General features: G+C 39.8%; 1 protein-coding gene across 5 annotated transcripts in view; it reads left to right on the top strand.

Moving 5' to 3' along the window:
* Positions 1-22,182, top strand: part of PCSK5 (proprotein convertase subtilisin/kexin type 5) — a 436,496-nt gene that overhangs the window by 21,558 nt on the left and 392,756 nt on the right. For 4 of the 5 annotated variants that reach the window (XR_011531551.1, XM_008515633.2, XM_008515632.2 and 1 more), the window contains exon 2: positions 17,519-17,623. Coding sequence is in view for 3 of the 5 variants with exons in the window: in XM_008515633.2 (XP_008513855.2) it covers positions 17,519-17,623 (105 nt within the window). In the remaining 2 variants the exon portion in view is untranslated. The remainder of the gene's footprint in view (positions 1-17,518; positions 17,624-22,182) is intronic. The other variant, XM_070590114.1, reaches the window with a different exon arrangement.

The following is a 22,182-nucleotide window of genomic DNA, read 5'->3' as shown; positions in this document are numbered from 1 at the left end:
AACATTGCAGTGATTCTTTTGGTCAAACACTGTATTGGGTTTATCTTTTATGTCAACAGTAAGTACTTAGGAATGATAGAAGAGAGATCCTTAAAGCTTGATCTAGCACACCGGGTACATTTTCTTAAACTTCACTTCAAACTTCCTATTTTATGGATATAAACATTGACTTGATAGGAATAATGGTTATTTAAACTCTCTTTTTGGGCTTATTTGACCTATATTTAAGACGAAGCAAGCTGCTGAGATAAAGGTCAATGGACTTTTTATGTTAAGAAAAGAAATGAAGAGCATCGCGCTTTAGCCAGACGCAGGAATTGTGGAGATAAAGGTATTAATCCTAAAGTTAATCAGGTTGGAGTTGAAAGTTTAATAAAAATTGAAAATAGGTCTCTAAGCACAAATTATGATATTCTTTACCCTATTTAGGTTTCATAAAGAATAGTGAAAATAGCATTGAAATGGGTGTCAGAAAAATCTGTTGCTATCACTTGCTAATAGTATAAAGTTGGGGAAATCACTGAATTTAGCTGGCCCTCAGTTTTATTATTTGGAAAATAGGGATAATAATTCTTTACTTATTTCACAGTGTTCATTCATTCACTCATTCATTCTATAAATAAATGCTTTTGGGAAACCACTAGGTGTCAGGGGCTGTGAGGGGTGCAGGCAATATAACAATACTTTAAAAGTTAATGAGGAAATAATTAGCTTGACCAGATAGAGAGTAACTGGGAAAGGCCATCTGGCGGGGAGGTCAGAGAAGACTTTTCCTGAAGAAGTGATGTTTGAACTAAGATCTAAAAACAAGAGGGAATTAGGCAATGGGAGATTGGAAAAAAGGAAATTACAGGCAGATGGGACAGCAAGTGCAAAGGCCCAGGGGCTGGAAAGGAGGCCAGTGGGGTTGGAACATAACAAGTGAAAGAGAGTTATTAGGAGATGACATTAGAAAGGTAAACAGGAGCCAGATCTGGTGGCCCTTGTGGGCCAAATAGAGGCATGTTTGGTTTTATTATTAAACAAACAAAAAAAGAAAAGTAACAGGAATTGGCCAGTTTTACAAAGGGGTATGACATTATCTTAATTATTCATATAAAACAATGCATGGGGAAGCACTTTAAAGATGGGAAGAGCATGTGAATATAAGCAATTAATATTGCTGTTACATAGGATTAAACAATAAGATAAAAAATGTCTTCTGATGAGTTATTTATCTTGTTTACAAGGTTGTAAAATTCTTAAAGTGGGCATTTGTGCTAAAACACGCTGTATTATTTTTACATGTCTTGGGGGCAAGTATGTGTGTGGAAGTGAGGGGCAACAGCTCTCCTTGGTATTATTTTGCTTAGACTGATGCTCAAGTTTTGCTGCCTGTGGGCCTGCATCTGCCGAAGAACTGGATGTCAGCTGAGAACTAGCATCAGATGGAATCCCTGTCCCCAGGTGACTGGAAGAGTAGATAGTCCATCTCTGCAGAACTACGAAATTATAGTCCTTGGATGTCATGGACAGACAGTGTCAAAAAGCAGGACTCCAAGAGGAGACATGGATAATTTAATGCAAATAAAGCCTTGTTTTACAAATTGTAGCATATCTGCTAATATAATTATGATGATATTTGGGACCAATTTGTTTCTCTTCCCTGGGCTTGATGAACTCTCATTCAGATGGATGAAAATAACATTTTTCTACTAAGACGTCTGTGGAGATATCAAAACATTTTACTTGAAAAGAGGAAGAAAAACATGCTGATCTTTACGATTTGAGATATTTATTGAAAATTTAGAAATCATTATTGATCCTTCTGTATGGGAAGCAGACGCTAAGAAGATATAGTCACATGAAGTAGAATATGGCAGGGCCTAATGGTTATTAGAAGGCAACTTTTAATTTTTAATAGTTATAATTATTAGTATGTATGTCACCTGTGAAATTTTAGCTCTGAAACTTTACTCATTTGATTATGAAATGAACTGATCTGTCATAGATAACTATACAACTCTTAGTACTGTGAACATTATTAACGTTTTTAATTATCTCCTGGAATTAAGTTTGGATAAATTCTACTTGAAATCCAATTGCCTTTTATACATTGGTTGGACTCATAGCATTATAAAAGGGTAAAACCTAGAATTAAAACCCTTTATTACTACATAGATTGTATGAGCATATGGAGGGCCAGGTTTGTACTTGATCTTGACTGCACAAGTCACGATAGACGACAATGTGTTATGTCCTTTTTCTGGACGTTGCTTCATCAGTCACTCATGGTGGCCACTTCCTTACCTCTTGAACGTAGCGTCGACTGAGCAGGGCAATGACTACATTCTGATTCAGGTTGGGGTGGGGTCATGAATGTGCATTTCTGCTGTAAGCTCATGTGTGATGCCAGTGCTGCTGGTCTGATGCTTCCAGTCCCACACTTGGAGAATCACCAATTTGTAGATTTTCACATTATATTAGGTGAATGATTGACAGCGCTTAGAAGACTCTGAGCCATTTGTGCTTTCTTTATTTCGAAATTACCAGCCATACTTTCAGAGTTGACAATAGTTTCTTTTCTTTTTTTTTTTTTGAGGAAGATTAGCCCTGAGCTAACTACAGTCTTCCTCTTTTTGCTGAGGAAGCCTGGCCCTGAGCTAACATCCGTGCCCCTCTTCCTCTACTTTATATGTGGGACGCCTACCACAGCATGGCGTGCCAAGCGGTGCCATGTCCACACCCAGGATCTGAACCGGCAAACCCCAGGCCTCTGAGATGCGGAATGTGCGAACTTAACTGCTGTGCCACCCAGCCAGCCCCTTGACAGTAGTTTCAAATGGCTCCATCATTTAGCGTAATCAGTTGTACTTTGTTGTGGCTAAGGTGGTCATGCTAGTGGAAAGCAGTACTTAGCTAAGAACTGTCAAAATACTTCATGCCTTTGATGAAAGGAAAGCTTTACATGTTGTGAATAATTCTCAGGGTTGCTGTTTGCACTGTGTAATTCCAAATGTTGAAGTGGTTGCTATGGCTTGAGGGAAGCGCCTCAATCGAATAGAGCCAATTTGATAGTATATTTTAATCCAAACAACTTCTTAACTTTTTGCTTTTCCATTTGCATCACCTTTTCAACTAACTCACTTTGATGACTGGGCTTTTGCTTATGGACTTTTTGTAGGAGATCAGGTTTATTGCCCAGTCATTTAAATACAGTAAAATTCACTCTGTAGTTCCATAAGGTTTGACAAATGCCATGTAGTCATGCAGCAACCACTATGATAAAGAGATAGAACAATTCTATCACCTCCCAGAAATTCCCCAGTGCTCCTTTGTAATCAGCCTCTTGCTGTACCCCCAACTCCTGGCAACTGCTAATGTATTTTCCAGTCTATATTGACTTTTACAGAATGTCATCTAAGTCGAATAATACAGTATGCAGGCTTTTGAACCTGGCTTCTTTCTCTTATTATAATGCATTTGAGATTCATCCCTGATTAATCAATCGGTAGTTTGTTCCTTTTTATTGGTGAGTAGTATTCCATTGTATGGACACACCAGTTTATCCATCCATTCACCAGTTGTAGGACATGACATGGATTCTTTCTATTTTTTGGTGATTATGACTAAAGCCGCTGTGAACAATCACGTACAGGTTTTTGTGTGAATAGAAGTTTTTATTTTTCTTGGGGAAAATATTTAGGAGTGAGATTTCTGGGTCATGTAGTAGGTGAATGTTAAATTTCATAAGAAACTGCCCAACTGTTTTCCAAGTATTCCCAACAACAGTGTATGAGACTTCAATTTACCCACATCCTCACTGTCCCTGGGTATGGACATTTAAAAAAAACTTTATTTTAATAGATGTGTATCTGTGACATCTTTAACTGGTACGAGTGGCCAATAGCTGTCTGCAGCGGCAGAGCCTCAGGATTTAGAAAAGAGGACCCAACCTCACATCTGCTGAGATGCAGAACTTCACAGCTGGCTGGAAACCTCACCGCTTGTCCTCTACCCCTGTGCCACAGATGCTGTTGCCTGTCCTCTGTTCAGAGCCCAGTTTTGGGGTTACTACCCTGCAAGTGCTAACTCTGCTAATCTCCAGGAGGGACCAAGATGGGGACAAATGAGCAAGGCATCTCTAAACAGCCATTAGCAAAGATATGGGGGAATTGTCTTCCTAAGTTTTTTTTTTTTTAACTCAGGTGACATAGGCCATCATGTGTGCTATCCTGAGCATACATAGTCTCTATCACATGTTTTTAATGCTGACAGCTTTTACGCTCAAATCTTCCCTTCTAAGAATAAAACAGGCCATTTAAAATGCTGTAGAGCTCAAAATAGCCTCTGTTTACCAGTGTGACAAAATATTGGAAATTCTGAATCTGGTAATAGGAAATACAATTTTCTAAATTTTTGTTTGGGGGAAGGAGGCTTTTGACATAATTCAAGGAATGAACGAAGGAACAAAACATGCCAGTTACATTAATGCCAAAGTCAAATTAATTAGAGGTTTTGTCATTTAAACTTATTTTAATTAAGTAGATAGGGATGGATATCATAGAATTGAGGGTAAATTGTTCTATTTCTGCAGAAGGAGATGGATGTATTAAAACAGTGGTTCTTCACCTTAGTTGCACATTAGAATAAGCTGGAAAGCTTTTTAAAGAAAATACTCGTGCCCTGGCCTTCACTCAGACCCTATGTCAGGCTTTCTGGGGTAGGCATGGGGCGCCCCGACATTAATATTTTTTTAAAGTCCTCATATAATTATAATGTATAAAAAAGGTTGAGAATCCTTGGGTCTACAGAGAAAATTTACTGTTCCAGGGGTAATTCTAGAAGTCTTTCCACTTTTCTGTTTGTTTCCATATATGTAGACAGGCCTCAAGTTGCTAAGATGATCAGTAATGAAAAGGATACAGAATACATGTAGGCTGTGTGTACTTGTCTCTCTCAGCCTCTGTTGGACTCCTTTTCCTTTGTGAGTGTGTGTGTGTGTGCACGTGCACATGATTCTTAGGAGCAGGTGGAATAGCTTAAATATTAAACAATAATTTCTTTTAGTTTCTCCAGAAATCAGTTGCAGATGGGTTTTTAAAAACTTTTAAAAAGAATAGCTCACTGTAAATAGCAGTAATAAATGTTCTTATCTGAGGAGTATAGTACCAGGATTATTTTACATTAAAGACGTAATTATTCATTTTGGACAAAAATGGATTGAAGACAATAAAAGCCTAATGCCACTTACAGTTCATTCTTAAGTAGCTGTTACAAACATACTGTAAGTTGAATGTTGAACCCAATCCTTATCTGTAGTATACTAATAGGAAAAATTACTTGAGCACTTTTGGGAGAAATATTCTGATTCAGTAGAGAAGATGTAAATTTCAAACTTGTAGGTGACACAGTGGGGTTGTCGGAATCGAGTCAGAACGTGGTCTCCATGTGAGCAGGGACTTGCTTTTGGTCTCCCCATCTGCAGTGTCTTTGGATTGGTGCTCGGCACATAGTACACACTCAGTAAATAACTGAATTCTAGGCGGGCTGTGAAAGTGTAGAGTGTGACATTCAACACTGAACAGAAATGTAAATTTCCATCACTGACATTTAAGAAATTAAAATACAGAGTGGAGGAGAACCAAATTAAAGAGTTTCTGAGGAATTTTCAGTTAGCCAAGTTCATTCTGCTAAAAATATTTCAATTTTAAGCTACTTCCATTAGAAGTACATTGCCAAGGGAGGTCATGGGAGCATGGACTCGACTCCATCCTGGCTCTGCCATACCTGGAGCTGAGACGTGTTATGTTCTGGGCTCCAAGTTTCCTGGGGAGGCATTACAGATGTTGGCTTGTCTAGGGGAAGCAGCCCTGTGAAGGCTTGAGAGAAAAAAGTGGGAAATCTCAAATGTTCAGCCAAGAACAGGGAAGACCCACATGGGACGTGTTGGCTGTCTGGCGCGTGGAAGAACGGCAACCCTATTGAGTTGGCTCCAAGGCTAAAACCAGGAGTAGGGTGGATTTAGGCTAATTATCTGGAAGAACTTTCTAACAAATGAGCTGCCCTGGAAAATGCAGTACTCTCTGCCAGGTTGAAGAATGGATTCCTGCATCTAGTGGGGGAAAATCAGATTAAAATCCTGTTTTTGTCTTTTCCTACTCTGAGATTCTAAAATTTGCTTTGAGACAAATCTCATGTCCTGTGTAGTGGGGCAGACTGTAGGTTTCTCACTTGAACCTGGGAAAATTTGGTGCTTACTCTAATTGCTGTGTCTCATGTTTCCTTGATAAAATTGTTTTCTCTGTTTCTTGCTTGCTTGGGATTTGTACTCATGATGTTTTTGATTACTTGCTATTAAGATGAATTACAGGGACCTAGATTCACCTATATTCTGCTGATCAGGTAGCTTTAGAATAAAATAATGAGGCCACAGTGGTGAGGACAAGGAGATGAGAAGGGGTGAGGATGATATTTGACCGTGACCATCGAGTTGCATAAATTTTAAATAAAGTCAAAGTGCTTTGACTAGAAAAACCTTAGATTTTTGGAGTCAGACTGACCTGGTTTCAAATCCTGACTTGGACACTTCCTCACTTCAACATGTTACTTGACCTGTCTCAGTTTTGGACTCAGTTCCTTGTACATAAGAACAGAATAATTCTTTCTCCTTTGCAGAGTTGTTGGAAAGATTAGAGATAATGTAGGAAAGCATCAGTAAGTGGTGGCTTTGGATATTAGTAGTATTAATTGCACAATGGATTTGAATAGATAAGCCTGTTTTGCTGGGCAAGTGGCTTCACCTTGAACTTCAGTTTGTCTTGAAAATTAAAGAAGATAATGCTAACAAAGTGCTTAGCAGAGCACCAGGCCAATATTAATCACTATTATTGTATTGGTCCAGCTGTTTGGAAATTGGCAATTGAATACCCAGAGAGTGCTAAAAATTATGAAGAATAAAAAGGCTCCAAATACAAATAGTCTAGTTTCACTGCCTTTGTTTCTCGTGGATGTCTATTGAGGTACTATTTCTACCTTGTATTAGTTTCCTATTGCTGCTGTAACAAGTAATCACAATCTTAGAGGCTTAAAACCACACAAATTTGTTATCTTGCAGTTCTGGAGGCCAGAAGTCCTAAGCTAAAATCGAGGTGTCAGCAAGGGGGTATTCGTGTGAAGATTTTAGAGGAGACTTAATTTCCTCGCTTTGTCCAGCTTCTAGAGGATATGTGCATTCCTTGGCTTTTGGCCCTTTTTTCCATCTTCAGTGCCAGCAGCACAGCATTTTCAAATCTCTTTCTCTCTCTCTGATCTCTGCTTCTTTCTCTCTCTCTCTGACCTTTGCTTCTGTCATCACATCTCCTTCTCTGACTTTGCTGCCTCCCTCTTATAAGGATTTGGGATTACACTGGGCCATCCAGATAAACCAAGATAATCTCTCCATCTCAAAATCTTGAATGTAATCACAGCTGCAAAGTCCCTTCTGCCATCCAAGTTAACATATTCACAGGTTCTGGGGAGTAGGCTGTGAACATATTTTGGGGGAGGCCATTATTCAGCCTATCACGTGCTTGCATATCTTAGAAAGTTTCTGTGAAATCATAGAGATTAGACATCTTTCCTTGAGCATCTTGGTTTTTAAAAAAATTATTGTTGTGCTTTTGCTCTGAATGCATGTAATCTAAGGCCATTCTGTGAAGAACTCAAATGCTGAGCCTGAACTTGAAGGAATTTAGGAAGAAATCATGAGTATTCTCTGAGCGATTTAAACTAAAGTCTAAGGAAGATATTTTTCATGTCATTTTGTGGCATTCCGTGGCCCAGTGCAGTGGCATCTAAGAGGCATGGTGTCGAGCATCACACTTGTTTAACTTAGGATGCCCCTTTAACTTCATGGTGAAGGTATGCCTTCAAGATACTTTCTTGCCAACATGAAGATGCTAATGTAAGTTCCCTGGGATCAGTGGTAAAGCGGGAAATAGAGACCAGGTTTCTTGCTGTCACAGAGGACAGAAATGAGCGCTTTCTTACTCTCAGAGATCCTTGCTAACACTTTCATTTCTGCATCTGCTCAAAGTAGATAGAAATATCCCTAGAAAACACCTTCCCCTCTGTACAGATCCTAGGAACAGTCTGATGGACAACTGAGAACTCTATGTCACTGCGGTTTTAAATTCATCCTTAGAAGCCTTTTATTTTAAACATCTTTTAGAGTAGTTAAGAACCTATGCTCTGGACCTAAGCTTTCTGGAACCAACCTGAGCTTCACCCTTTTCTAGCCACGTGGCCCTAGGCAAGTTCTTAAACTTCGTGAGCTTCTGCTTTCTTGTGTGTGAAATGGAAATCATGACACCTCCTTCATACTGTTGTGAGGGTGCAGTGCAGTAATGCCTGGCACTTAGTTTTTACTCCATAAATATTAGCAAGTCACAGATTTCTGCATTTACTTGCCTTCTAATATAGTGAATTCAACAGCCTTGTTAACAAATATCACTTTTGTTTAGTGATTCCAAGAGGTCATTGACTATGATGGGACAAGACAAGGAACTGAGAAATATAGAGGCAGGCTTTGGTGATTATGTTGTTGTTGTTGGTAAATTCTTAATTTTCAGATGTGCTTACATGTGATCATTTTATTCATTCATTCAACATTTATTAAGCATATGCCATATGTTCCATTATATGTTAACATTATATCACAGAAAGGGTTATAAAGAGATGAGCAAGAAGCTTTTCCTAAGGTTTGGAGATGTCCTCACTGTTTTTTTGAGTTCCTCAAGGGCACGGGCCGTTCATTCATTCATTTATTCTACACATTTATTGGTTCCGCGTGGCACTGTTAACAGGAGCTAAGGCGAATCCAGCAGTGAATGACTCAAAAACCCTGCCCTTATGGAACTAACGTTGTAGTGGGGGAAGACCAATAATAAATGGGACAAATAAAGAGAATACGTAATATGTCAAGTGGTAATAAGTGTTAAGGAGAAACATTAATCAGGAAAGGAGGAATGGGTCTGCTGGAGGGAGTGACAGCCATTTTAAATTGAGTGGGCAGGGAAAGCCTCCCTAAGAAGGCAGGAGTTGAGCAAAGACCTGAAAGCCGTGAGGAAGCAAGAGTCCTGGAGCATTCCAGGCAGAGGAAAAGCAAGTGCGAAGGCCCTCAGGTTGGGAGTGTTCTTGGTGACTTTGAGGAAAGCAATCATGGCTGCCTTCTCTTTGGTTTTCTTTTCAATGTTATAAAGTCTGGAGTACAGAAGGCAAATAATTACAATTGTTTTAATGTTTCAGGGAGGAATCACATTCAACATTTTAATGAAGGGAAAACAGTATTTCCAGGTGCTGCCTCTGTAACTTTCTGTCTAAACTGGAATTTTACAAGTTTCAGGCTTTTTAACTTTGGGCATTGGAAAGAGGTGGGTCAGCAAAAATGATGGTCTTGGTCACTTGGTTCTTCCCACCTCCCCTGAGAGCGGGTAAAGAGGTGTGAGCTGGAGGATAAATTCCAGCCGCAGGTAACTGGGTTCTTAGGTTTCCCAGTCACCAAGTCATTCTACAGATGGGAACAAGGAAACAAGGAATCGGAAGAGGGCAATTTGCATCTTCTGAAATCACTGTTATTGAGGGGTAATTTGCATACCTCCAAATGCAGCCATTTTTGTATGTGTAAAGTTGGATGGGTGTTGGCTCATGTATATAGCCCTTGGTGTACGGAAATACTGTACAAGTGACTCGGCAGGGGAAAAAAGGAAGCCTTAATTTGTAGCCTTTGCCAGTTTTTCCTGATGTAAATACTTTCATCATTATTGATTTCAAGTCATCAACATGATGTCATTGAACATCTCACAAGTCAACGACAAGCTGGTTCCAGCACACCCGAGCACTTACTACTGACGTAATTACTACCACAATCAAGATACAGAACACTCCAAGTTTCTTCAGTCCATCCCCACTCCATACCCCAGTTATCACTGATCTATTTTCTATCACTATAGATTAATTGTCCTAGAATTACATATCAATGGAATCATACAGTACACATTCTTTTGCGTCAGTGCAATGTTTTGAAATTTATCCATGTATCAGTAGTTTGTTCCTTTTTATTGCTGGGCATTCCATTGTATGGATGTATCATAATTTATCTATTCACATGTTGATGGACATTTGCGTTGTTTCCAATTTGGGGCTATTATTAAGAAAGCTGCTGTAAACACTAGTATATGAGTTTTGTTTGAAAATAGGTTTTGATTTCTTATGAGTAAATTCCTAGAAATGAAACGTCTGGGTCATGAGGAAGACGTACATTTCATAAGAAAGTAGCAATCGAGTTTCTAAAGACATTGGACCATTTTACACCCCCACTGGCGATGTGTGAGAGCTCCAATGTTCCACGATCTCTTTAGAACTTGGTATTGTCGGTCTTTCAAATTTAGCCATTCTGGTGTGTAGTGATATTATGATTTTAATTTGCATTTGAGCATCTTTTCATGTGCTTATTGGACATTTGTATATCTTCTTTTGTGAAACGTGTCTTCAAATTTTTGCCCATTTAAAAAAGTTCTAGAATGGAGGTAGATAACTTTTCAAAAAAGAATACAGAATTTGGAGAAATCTATAAATTGGAGAGGGCAGGAGGGAAAACAAAGCAGACAGGCAGCCCTAAAGACCTGAGACGTTCATTAAGGTGGCCACAGTGTCCTTGACCTTGGCACTTTATAACTAGGGTGACCAACTGTCCCAGTTTGGCCAGAACTGCCCCAGTTTAAGCATTGAAGAAGTCCTGTGTCCCTGGACATACCTCAGTCCAGGGCAAACCAGCGCGATTGGTCACCCTACAGAACTATATATAAGGAAGTTACAAACTATATGCTTGGAGTCATCAGACTGGTGAGGGTTTTAGCTACAAGCACAGGGAAGACCGTTAGTGGTGAATGAATTCTGAAAGGCCATACAGTTCATCAGGGGCAAAGCCAGTGTAAAATATGGGTTTTTTGGCTCCCAGCCCTCTGCTCAGATGTCAGTAGCTTACTTTTGACATAAGAATTTAGGGACACAGGGAAGATTCCCTGCTGCTGCCAGGAAAAAAAAAAAAACCCTCCAATCATTGTTTTTGAAATTACCAAGCACTATGGACTCATTTGTTTGGCTTAAGTTTTAATTTTCTGATCAAATGCCATTGTCTCTGGAAGAACTAAGACATTGAGTCTTACCAGTCATGTGCACTTTAGTATAAAATAGCTTATAAAAAAGCCTTTCCTAAGAACACAGTTTAGTTTGAGGAAGGGTAGTGATAGGAGAAGTGTGGGTGCAAGGGTGAGGGGCTACCTCTGAGGAAGAAAAAGCACAAAAACTTTACAGAATTGAGAAATGAAAGATGAAACTCATCGACTTACTATTGTGTATAGACTTGTGTTGCTAGGCAGGGAAGAGTGTGTGTGACTGTACAAAAGAGGAGCTTAAGAGGGCCAAGAGGGAAGGAATTGTTCTCCTTCCTTTATGTGATGCTAAGGAAAAGGTTGAGCTTTGATTTATTGGTTTTATACTTCATATACCCCTATAGTTCCTGATTTATTTATGAAATGTCCCTATGTTAGTAATGTATTGTTCCTTGTTTTAGCCTTTGTTGCTATTGCCTAACATATAAACACAGTCATCTTTTGTTTTGCATTACCCCAGAGGAGCTAGATGGAATGTCTGCTTATAGATAATATTACTGCTCTCTTTTCATACACTGTCTTTCTTTTGAATAACTCCCTACATGTTATGACATTTTTCTTCTTAATGTTTATTAAATGCCCTCAGCATGCTCGGTGCTGTTGCAAAAATATAAAAGACTCAGTTCTTGCCAATGAGGGACATGCATATTAATAGATGAGAGACATAAGCATACTATTAAATATAAAATCCTGGAGGTGACAGATTATTTTGTTTAGATGAAGTGGAATAGTTGAACTAATACACACTACTCCTTAGCTATTATCTTGCAAAGAATGGAAAAGTATAGAGATATCTCAGTCTATAACCTTCATCACGATAACCCTGGCAGAGCTGGTACTGCAGTTAAGGTTGAATTAAACCATTTTTGCTGAAATTGACCTTAATTTGATAGTGCCGTGATTCTCATACAAGAGATTTTGAATCACATATAGCTCTAATGGATGCAATTTTAGCAGTTCAAGGATTCTGCTTTTCATATCATTCATTCAGCAGTCTTTACTGAGAACCTGCTTTGTGTCAGGCCATGTACTTAGAGCTGGGAACATAATGGTGAGCAAAACAGATATGTCCCTGCCTCATTGGAACATATGGACATCCAGGTGGGGACGCAGACGTTATGCAAATAATGGTACTAATCAAAGTATAACTGCAGGCATATATTCTTATGATTCTGTGAGATGATATAATGAAGGAACCTGACCTGGTCTGGGGAGTTTTGAAGACTTCCTACTCGAGGTGATACACAAAGGATGAAGGAGAGGGTGGAGGTGGGGAGGATGCTGCAGGTAGAGGAAACAAGAAGTTTGGCTGGAGTCCAGAGAATTGAGAGCAGGTGTGATTTGAGGTGAGGCTAGAGAGGGAGGCTGGGTCGGATCGTGCAGGTCCTGCAGGTCAGGGTGGGATAATGGTCTTCAATCAATGAGTTAGGTAAAGCATATAGAAAAGTTCCTGGCGCAGCATAAATGTTGATATGATGTTATTATTCTGATTTACTTTTTAAACTATATTATTAAATCATATTAAATGTTAACTATTACTATTTATTTTAAGTGCAAAAGGGAGCCACTAAAGGATTTAGGCAGGGCTATGACATATGATGTAGCCAAATTTGCATTTTGTAGCCTTATTCTGGCTGTTGTGTAGAAAACAGATTTGAGAGAGGAGGGGGATGCAAATGGCTATGAGAAGACCAGAAGCAGGTATAGTTAGTGATCTAACGGATGTCAGAACAGACGCAGGGGGTCATCCAGTAGCCTGTGGCTTATTGGTGCCCACAGCCCATAACTCAAGAGTACATAACTCTCAGGATCTCTAAGTTGTGCAAGATTGTGTAAATCCGTGCATAGCTACTTTTTCAGAAGTTCTGACCTATCCAGTTTTGGATATTCAAGGGATCTACTGCTGAATCTACTAGTTGGTCTACTTTGGGAAGATTTCAGTATAGACTTTTAAATAGCTTGTAGAATCAGTCAGGACGGCCAAGCTTTCAGAAATGTCCCCGAACGCCCATGCTTCAGAAGGGGCCTCCACAAGAGCTGTTGCTTCTGCCTCAATCAGGAAGCTGAGGAATGAGGAAGCTACCCTCTGTTGCCCCTGTAGCTCCTCTACGATCCCTTACCAACTTACCAACCAAACAGGATGTGCAAATGGATGCCTAGAAAGCTAGCAACTAGGCACTAAGACCTCTGACACAACTGCCACTGAACATGTATATGCCTCCAAGATCATGCCTCCTGACACTATGGTCTGCCTTTGATTGGTAGAACCTTAATCATATTCAGAACCCTGGCTGCATAGCGTTTAGCTTTTTAGTTCTGAAGTACAGGAACAGTCACCAGAGGGATGTTGGAATGCTTCTTTTGAGCCCATTCACAGGATGCACCATGAAACTTAATTATGTTCATCCTGATGCTAGACAGTCACCAAGGATTTACGTTTACCACCCCGCAATACTAGCTGTGTATGTTTCGGCACTCAGAGAGCTTCAATAGCTTCATTGATTAAATTGGAGGTAATGATATTTATCTCCCAGGGTTCTTGGGGGAATGAAATTAAATATGATAACATGCAGAAGAGCAGCAAGATGCTGGGCACATGGCAGGCAGTCAGTAAACGAGGCATCCGTCAGTCAATGAACACCATCCGGTAACTCTATAGAGGAAACAGAATCCTTGAAAGACGGAGATAAAGTCAAGATTACTGCTATAGAGATCTCATGGCCTGAGTTGATGTGGCCCTTGCACAGTCATATGGACTTCTGGGAGCATATTTGCCTCTGGAAAAGTAGGTGGGGCTTGTGTGTGTGCTATTTCATTTATTTGCTTGTGTTATTTCTTTAGTTTTTAATTAAAAAAATAATGCATGTGTATAAACAATGAAAAAGAAAGCCCCACTTTTCAGTTTCTTGACCATCCTTCCTGAAATATACTGTCCGAAGAAGCATATATGTAATATAGATTCTTCCTTTTTTCTCCTAAAAAAAAATTGGGTCATATTATATACATATTTTGCACCTTTATTTATTTTACTCATTCCCTTAGAGAGAAATCCATTTTAGCTCATATAGAACTAATCACCTATTGATGGCAGCTAGTTGTTTGCATTCATTTGCTTTTGCAAAATTTGCTCTAACACCCATTCTTGTACACAAGTGACTATGTCTGTAGAATAACTTTTAGAAGTCGAAAGGGTAGGTCAAAGGTTTATAAAGGTTAGCTTGTAGTTTGACTGATGTGGCTCTCAGAACAGTTGTCCTAGGTTATGCACCCTTTTTTTTTTGATGATGAAGATTGGCCCTGAGCCAATCTGTTGCCAATCTTCCTCTTTTTTTTCCTCCCCAAAACCCCCCAATACATAGTTGTGTATCCTAGTTGTGGGTTCTTCTAGTTCTGCTGTGTGGGGCACCACCTCAGCATGGCCTGATGAGCAGTGCTAGGTCCGTGCCCAGGATCCGAACTGGTGAACCCTGGGCCTCCAAAGTGGAATGAGCAAACTTAACCACTTGGCCACAGGCCGGCTCCCTAGGTTATGCTCTTTACCAATCTTGTATAAGCAGCATTTGTGTCTACATCCTCACTATAATGTATCATCAACCCTTTTGATTTTTGCCAATGAGATAAGGAAAGTAAAGAGGTGATACCAGGATAGAACAAGAGTGGTCCTGACCAAGGGATAGAGATTAATTGGAGGATAGGAGGTGAGAGAAGGTAGGACTTAAATTTAGAAGGGGAACTAACAGCCTTCTGACGCTGAACGATGTGCCAGGCAATGACTTGACCAGGCAGTGCACCTGTTACTACGTTCAATCCTTATAACCACACTAACTCACTGTTAAAAGACAAAATTCAACTGAGTAAATGTTAAAGATCTTACTGGCTTTATTCAATGATTCATGAATTGGGCAGCATCCAATCTAGCAGACAGAAAGGAGCTCCAAGGAGCTGTACAAAATGAAAGCCTTTTACAGGCAAGAGGGAGCAGGAAGAAGGAAGTTTTACTAGACAAAAAAGCAGATTGGTTATTGCAAGGTTACTCTCCTTTAGGGGATGGCAGGGGTCTGTCAGGCAGATGACCTAACTAGTGCTGATTAGGTGATTTCTAATTGGCTTATTTAAGATTCCATTTCTCGGAGAGCCAAAACTATAATTAAGTCTTGGTTCAGTGATGTGGGGCTTAGCATAAGCAACTCCATTTTGAGCCTGTTGTCTTGTTTTTAACACCATAAACATTATTATTCTCCATTTGACTCTGATGCCCAGTCTCTGTCCACTATACTTCCTATGTCCTTCTTATTTTACGGGTGAGGGAACCAAGGCCCAAAGAGGTTAAGTGATGTACCCAAGATCCCAGGGAAAGTTAAGTCAGGACAAAGGTTCCATTTTCCAGCTCCCTGTATGCTATGTTAGGCCAGAATTACAGTCTGTATGTACCAATGAGGCCACAAAGGGTCTGAAAATACCTTCAGGGGGGTCTTTCATCCGCAGTTTGAGTTTTAACAGTTGAGTTTAATTTAGTTATTTCCTATAATCAAAGAGGTTCCATTCTAGTTGAGTGGACATGATCTTCCACACATTGGTGTTTTCACACTGGTGATAGGTTCTCTGTAAAGTTCTTCCTCAGAGATTCTATGTTCTTTTCCACAAGAACTACTATATTTACCCAAGGAGCACTCTTGACCAAAGCTATATGAGATGAAAGCTCTAAGCTTCTCGGGAGTTTAAGATTTTCTTATGAAGGATTACTCAGCCCCTCTAGAATTCTACCCGATGTCCTTTGGAATCTTAAAATTGGCCTGTAAAACCCTCCTTCAAATGCTCTTGGAGACTGGGACTGGCACCTGTGACCTCTTCCTCATTGTTCGCTGCTGCTTCAGAGTCTGGGATCACTGAGATTAGAGGTTTCAGCCAGGATTCCCTCATCCTTATTCCCCATGTGTTCTCAGAGTCCCGGCTGTCTTCCTTGTATATCTGGGCAGTTTCTAGTTGAATCACAAATGTGAGGTGTCAGACTTTCCAATTTAATGATGATAAGAGACATTCAATTAACTAGGAGATGACTCTTAAATGGCACAGAAATTGGGTTGATCATCCTTATTGGAAGGGTGGGATGATGACTGAGAATGTCATATAAAGAAGAGAATAAGAAGAAAACCTTTTATCTGGAAAAATTACACTGGGCCAATGATTTTTTTTTTAAATGAAGAAAGCCCAACTTTTGAGGTGTCCCAACTGGAAAACATCTTGATGATGGTCATTCTTGTAGGGTAGAGCCGTGGTGTTCTGGAGAAATAGCTACTGAATCTCTTTGCCCAAAGCAAGGAAAGTGTCAGTGTCACAGAATGGAATTGGAAAGCTGTAGTCATCTTAGAAATTAACTAGCCCAAAGTCCAATTTTACAGAAAAGGAAACTGAGGTATAGCAAGTATATGTGATTTAGCCAAGAAAATACTTCTGGTGAGTGTAAGCTGGAGTTAGAACCAAGCTCTCCTGTCTTTGTTCATTGTATGGCTCAATTGCCATTACGTAATCCACATTTTATAATCTGCTGAGAGAATATGATTGTTTGGGATTTTGTTAGTTTCTTTTCCTAAAGTGGACAGAGACTTATTTTCAAAGCTATCCTAAACAGACCTGTTCTTAACTAAAGAAAGGAGTGCATCAACGAGAAAACGAGTTACTTAAAGAAATGGCTAAGAACGTGGATTGAACTATTTTTACATAGGAAGCTTAGCTGACAGGTAGGATGTGTGATCTTTTGTTTTAGAAATTGCTCTTCCACTTTGGTTTTGCAATAAATGAATAAGGACAATGTATTTATACTGTCTACTGAAGCCAGGAAACTAAGTCGTGTTTTCTTTGTGAATGATCAACTGCTTAGGACTTGTTTCAGATTAATGATATAAATAATCTAACAAGGTCCTTCATTGTACTTTTCTTGGAGCAAACAAAATGCAATGTGCTTTTATAACCAGATGGCTATTTGATTTTTTTTTCTCTTTCCCACATTTGGATATAGATTGATATAGAATTACTTAAAATGCTGCATATAAATTAAACATTAAAAGGGAGATACGGAGAAGGAAAGCTGCCCCATTGTAATCTTTCGTTCCGCAGTCACTGCCTCAAGGACACTCCATTTCATATCACATGTCCTTCTTTTGAAAAGTGATCACCAAGGTTCAAGTAACATTTAAGCATAGCAGGCAACTGCATAATTTATGGACCTTGTTTTGTTTTCTGTTCTTATTTTAAGGAAAAATGAGAAAACAGCAGACTTTTCATGCATTAACTCCCTTTGTGTTCTTCTTTGCCTCCTGTCTTTGCAGATTGGAGCCCTGAAGGACTACTACCACTTCTACCATAGCAGGACGATTAAAAGGTCAGTTCTCTCAAGCAGAGGAACCCACAGTTTCATTTCAATGGAACCAAAGGTAAGAAGAACCAGTTGGGTGGGGACCAAGAGGCAAAGCTTCTGCATTTTTAATTGGTAATGTCACACTGGGAACTGGTGACCGGCGTGAAGGCTCAAATTTCAAGAGCTGTCCTCCCATCCTTTGGTCCAGTGTCTTTGCTTCCTCTTCAGACAAAAATAGACAATGGCTTGATTTTTACTGGAGTGCCATTATCATCTCAGTTGTATAATAGCCCTGGGGTTATATCATAAGTAGGGGTTGTCATGGAGAAATGAGGAGTATGTGTGTGAGGAGACAGATTGATTCACAAGTATTGAAGTATTAAGAATAAGACTGTGCCATCTATCTATTTGTATACAGATCTGAGGTTCTATCTGAGCTCCAGAGAGGGGCCTATTCCAGAACCCTTAGGTCACTAGGAATCCTGGCAATTTTTGCTGCATTGATAGAGCCATGCCATTAGCAGCCCAAGGACTAGACCATATGTGGGACAGAAAGGATACTGAACACAGAAGGGATAGAAGCTGGCCTCTCCTCTTGGGGGCTCAGCAGGTATCTTTCTTGCACGTTGTCTTTACTCTGAGTCCTTTTGGGTTGTACAGACAACGAAGCCCCAGGAGTACCTAGAAGGAGATATGATATGTCCAGGTCCTCCTATAACATTTTAGAGAGGTGGGACAGCTTTAAACTGGGAGATAGGAAACTGAAGGGTGTTAGGGACAAACAGAGTAAGAACTGGCAATTAAAACTCTGAGGGTGAGTTAAATGTCTGTCCTTATTAAGTTAGAGGAAGGGACTGACTGACAGAACTACTTGGCCTCCCAGATGTGGCAAGTCAAAAGGAAGAAAGGGCAGCTGTACCCACCTGCCCAGTTCCTCTGTGTGCTCACTGTTTATTATTTATTGATTAGGAAGGGTTTTTTTTTTTTCCATTTTGATTTGGGTTTGCCATATGAACTCATTTCCCTACCAGTGAGCAGTAATCTCACCTACAGATTCTTCAAAAATTGTATTCCTTATTAAAGCACAAAGGTCCCTATTTGAATTAACATGCAAATCAGATTTGCAATTTGGAGTTCTGCACTCTGTTATGTGCCGTGGTCCGCCACCTTTAACTTTTTTCTAGAATATTATCACACAGTACTCATGATTGTGAATTTGTTTCTTGGTGGTTAGAAAAAGCACATTTTTTGTAGGTCCCAATTTTCTGGGGGTTATAGGAACATCCCCTAATACATTATGGTGACCTGTGGACTGTATTTTTTTTTCTTATCATCTGTATTCATAATTGAATGTTTCTGGAAAAGCAGTCTGTCAGGACGTTTCTGAATTAGCTAAGTTTTCAAAGCGAAGTCACGTTTTTCATCTGTTAACTTTTCCAAGCTTTCTTGAACTTTGGTAATTAAAATGATTCCAATTTCAGACCTCATGTGCATAGTCAATGTGAATTTGAAAAACCAAGTACTAGTTGGTTTGGGAGGTAAGAACAGAATTTAATGAGGCATTGTTTTCATGATGAAGGATTTACCCAAATATGGAGCTATTTCAATCCTTAATGTTATCTTGGGGAATCTTGGTCTTCACTTCTTCTTATCTCAGTGCATCGAATAGTTTATGCAGGATCCAACAGAGACCTTGGATGCTGGAACACATAGTACCTGGAATGGATGTCCTTCCTCATCCGTCCAGAGGAGCAAGGCCACTTTAGGCCAGCCCTCGGGTGCATGCTCAATTCCCCTCCCTTGTTATAAAAAGAATACCCCCTATAGGACCGGATCTTCCTCTTCATTCTGATGCCTCCTGCCTGTGATTCCCACCCAGCTGTTTATCCAAGAGCCACAATTCTACCATCTTTGCAGATAGAGTACCACAGATTGGGGTTTGCCCATAGTTTTTCAAATATTTCTTAAAGTTCATTCATCCATTCAATGGCCATTTCTTGAGCCTCTAGTATATGCCAGGCCCTGTGTTAGGCTTTGGGGATTTGGAGATATAGTGGTACCCTGAGGGAACTCGCTACAGGGTCTCCCACAGTAGCTTTCAGGGAAGCCCAGGACATTACACTGCTTCTCAGTGTTGGGGATGGAGGAGCAAAGGAGATGGAGGTTGTCACATTCCGCCTCCTCCTCCAGCTCCTTCCTCAAAAAGCTCAGGCCCACTTAGGTCATTTTTCCTTTTTAATTTAAAAAAAATTTTACTTACAGAGAAGCTGCAAAAATGTTATGAAGAATTCCTATTATGCTTTCAGATTCCCCAAATGTTAATGTTTTAGTTCTTACCATACTTGATCATATTCTTTCTCTTCTATCTACGCGCACACACACACACACACACACACATACACGCACATGTATATGTATGTATAGATATATGTGTATATAAGTTTTTTTCTGAAAACTTGGGAACAAATTACAGACATGATGCCCCTTTAACTCTAAATATTTCATTGCATATTTACCAAAGCTAAGGACATTCTGCTACGTAACCAGAAGTACAATGGTTAACATTCATTCTCATAAAAATCTGGATATTACCCGTGATTCAGTGATCTTAGCAGATCTTTTTCAAATTTCGCTCATTGTCTCTTTTCTGGGCCAGGATCACACTTAGTTGTCATGTTTCACAAGTCCCCTTGGTATACTCTGTCATACTTCCTTCCATTTTCTTTCCCTTTTTTTTTTATCTTTCATGAGCTAGAACTTTTTGAAGATTATAGCCCAATTATTTTGTAGAATATCTCATCTCATGATTAGATTCAGGCTTGGCAAGAACACCAGAGAAGGGCTGTGTTCTCCTCAGCACATCAGATCAGGAGGCACTTAATGTTGATTTGTGTCATTACTCATGGTTGTAACTTTGGTCACTTGGTTAAGGCAGTGTCTGCCGGTTCTCTTTACTTTAAAATGACTATTTTCCCTTCCTAATTAATAAGCGTTTTGTGGGGAGATACACTGAGACTATGGATGTAACTTTCTATGGGATGACTATTTTTCGCTCCCAGTAGACCTCATTAGGAGTGTAAAGCAAGTGTTGATGTGACTTGCTTTCTTAGGCAGGTCGCCTTTGGGTGTGAGTATGGTGGATAATTTGTGTGCCAGAGTGGAGGCACATTTGTGATTTTGGGTGATGGGACCATGTGAAATGGCTCGGTGGAAAACGGTGATGCCTTAAGTTATTTTTGATCACCGTTTTCTCAAGAAAGAGAAAATACATGGGTGAATTGCAGAGAATACACACACTTAAACAGATCCTGGCTTTTACTTACTGTAGTAAATTGCATGGGCTCTTTTTTCCCTCCTGCCTTTGTTTTTACTTAGAGGATTCTAAAGAAGGAAATGCAAAAGTGGCAACATTGTAAGAACAACCCTCCTGGTGCTAAAAAAAAATGCTGTGGTCAGTTGGGGCACACGAGCCCGGAGAACAAGAATAGCCTGGTTCCCGTATGTTAACATGATGTTCTGATCAGCTTTTTAAATGACAGACATTCACAGCCTCCTAAGATAGCATCACTAGGACAGTAATAGCGCAGTTGTGCAGAAAGTGTTGGTACAGTATTACAGTGGTCGGACCAGCTGGTCTTCCAGTATTCTCATCCGTATCTTTCTTTTTGACCCACCAACTTTTCTCCAAGAGACTTAAGCTAAATTTCAGAGAAAGTAGTCTTGAGCTAACATTCTCAGAAGCCTCTCTAGAATCTGTTTAGAAATCTTTGCCAGCCTGTGGCATTTTGTCAGGGAGGGTGTTATCTATAGGAGCAGGAGTTCTTTATAGCCTTTAGCTGCCCAGGCAGTCATGGGTGGGCAGAGGAGATCATTTTCTTTCATTCTCTTCCTTCTTACCCAGAACAGAAAAACCAGAATCCCAAATTTCCTATTAGAGTAGGCTTTTAAAAATAAAAAAACATGAACTGCCATTAAGGCAGGCACCTGTATCCTATCCATGTGTAGTTCACAAACACCACTTTCTCTGCCTGTTAGATTTTGTCTTGAAGATTCTGGCCTTTCAGCCTCTCATCTTTTTAGTCCTTTTTCTGTCTTCATATCTCCTTACAGGTCAGTTTTTATCCAAATCTAGAATTGAATCACCACCTGCTATGGGGCCAGGGATCGGCACCCCTCCTGTCTTGCTTTTTCCTAAAGTTCATCTTCAGTCAACCTGCCTCATCACATGGATGTGTATAGCCCTGTATCTCAATTATGGAAAAACTATTGATACAATATTACTTATTGCGGAATCATAGGTTCCTTAGAGTAGGCATATCTCTTTCCTATCCAGTGCTGGCATACCCTCCATTCAACTCCTAAGAGGAATTTTTTTCAGCTCTGTTAAGCATGACCAATAACAGAGAGTTCAGTACTGGAGAAGGCAAACATTTCTAGGATTGAAGGGATTTACCCTGTTGAGTTATAATCTGCTTACCTGTAACTTCTACCCATTGGATCCACTTTTGCCTTCCAGACTTAAACATAGCAGCTCTTTCCATATTTGAAGCACCTCACTTATTCTCCTGGAGCAGCCCTTTCTCTCTGTAAATGTGGCCCAGAATTAAGTGGGAGGCTTTGGTTCCCAGAGATATG

The sequence above is a fragment of the Equus przewalskii genome, chromosome 22 (assembly GCF_037783145.1).
Source record: "Equus przewalskii isolate Varuska chromosome 22, EquPr2, whole genome shotgun sequence".
Taxonomy (NCBI): domain Eukaryota; kingdom Metazoa; phylum Chordata; class Mammalia; order Perissodactyla; family Equidae; genus Equus; species Equus przewalskii.
This window is presented reverse-complemented; position numbering and strand designations above follow the sequence as displayed.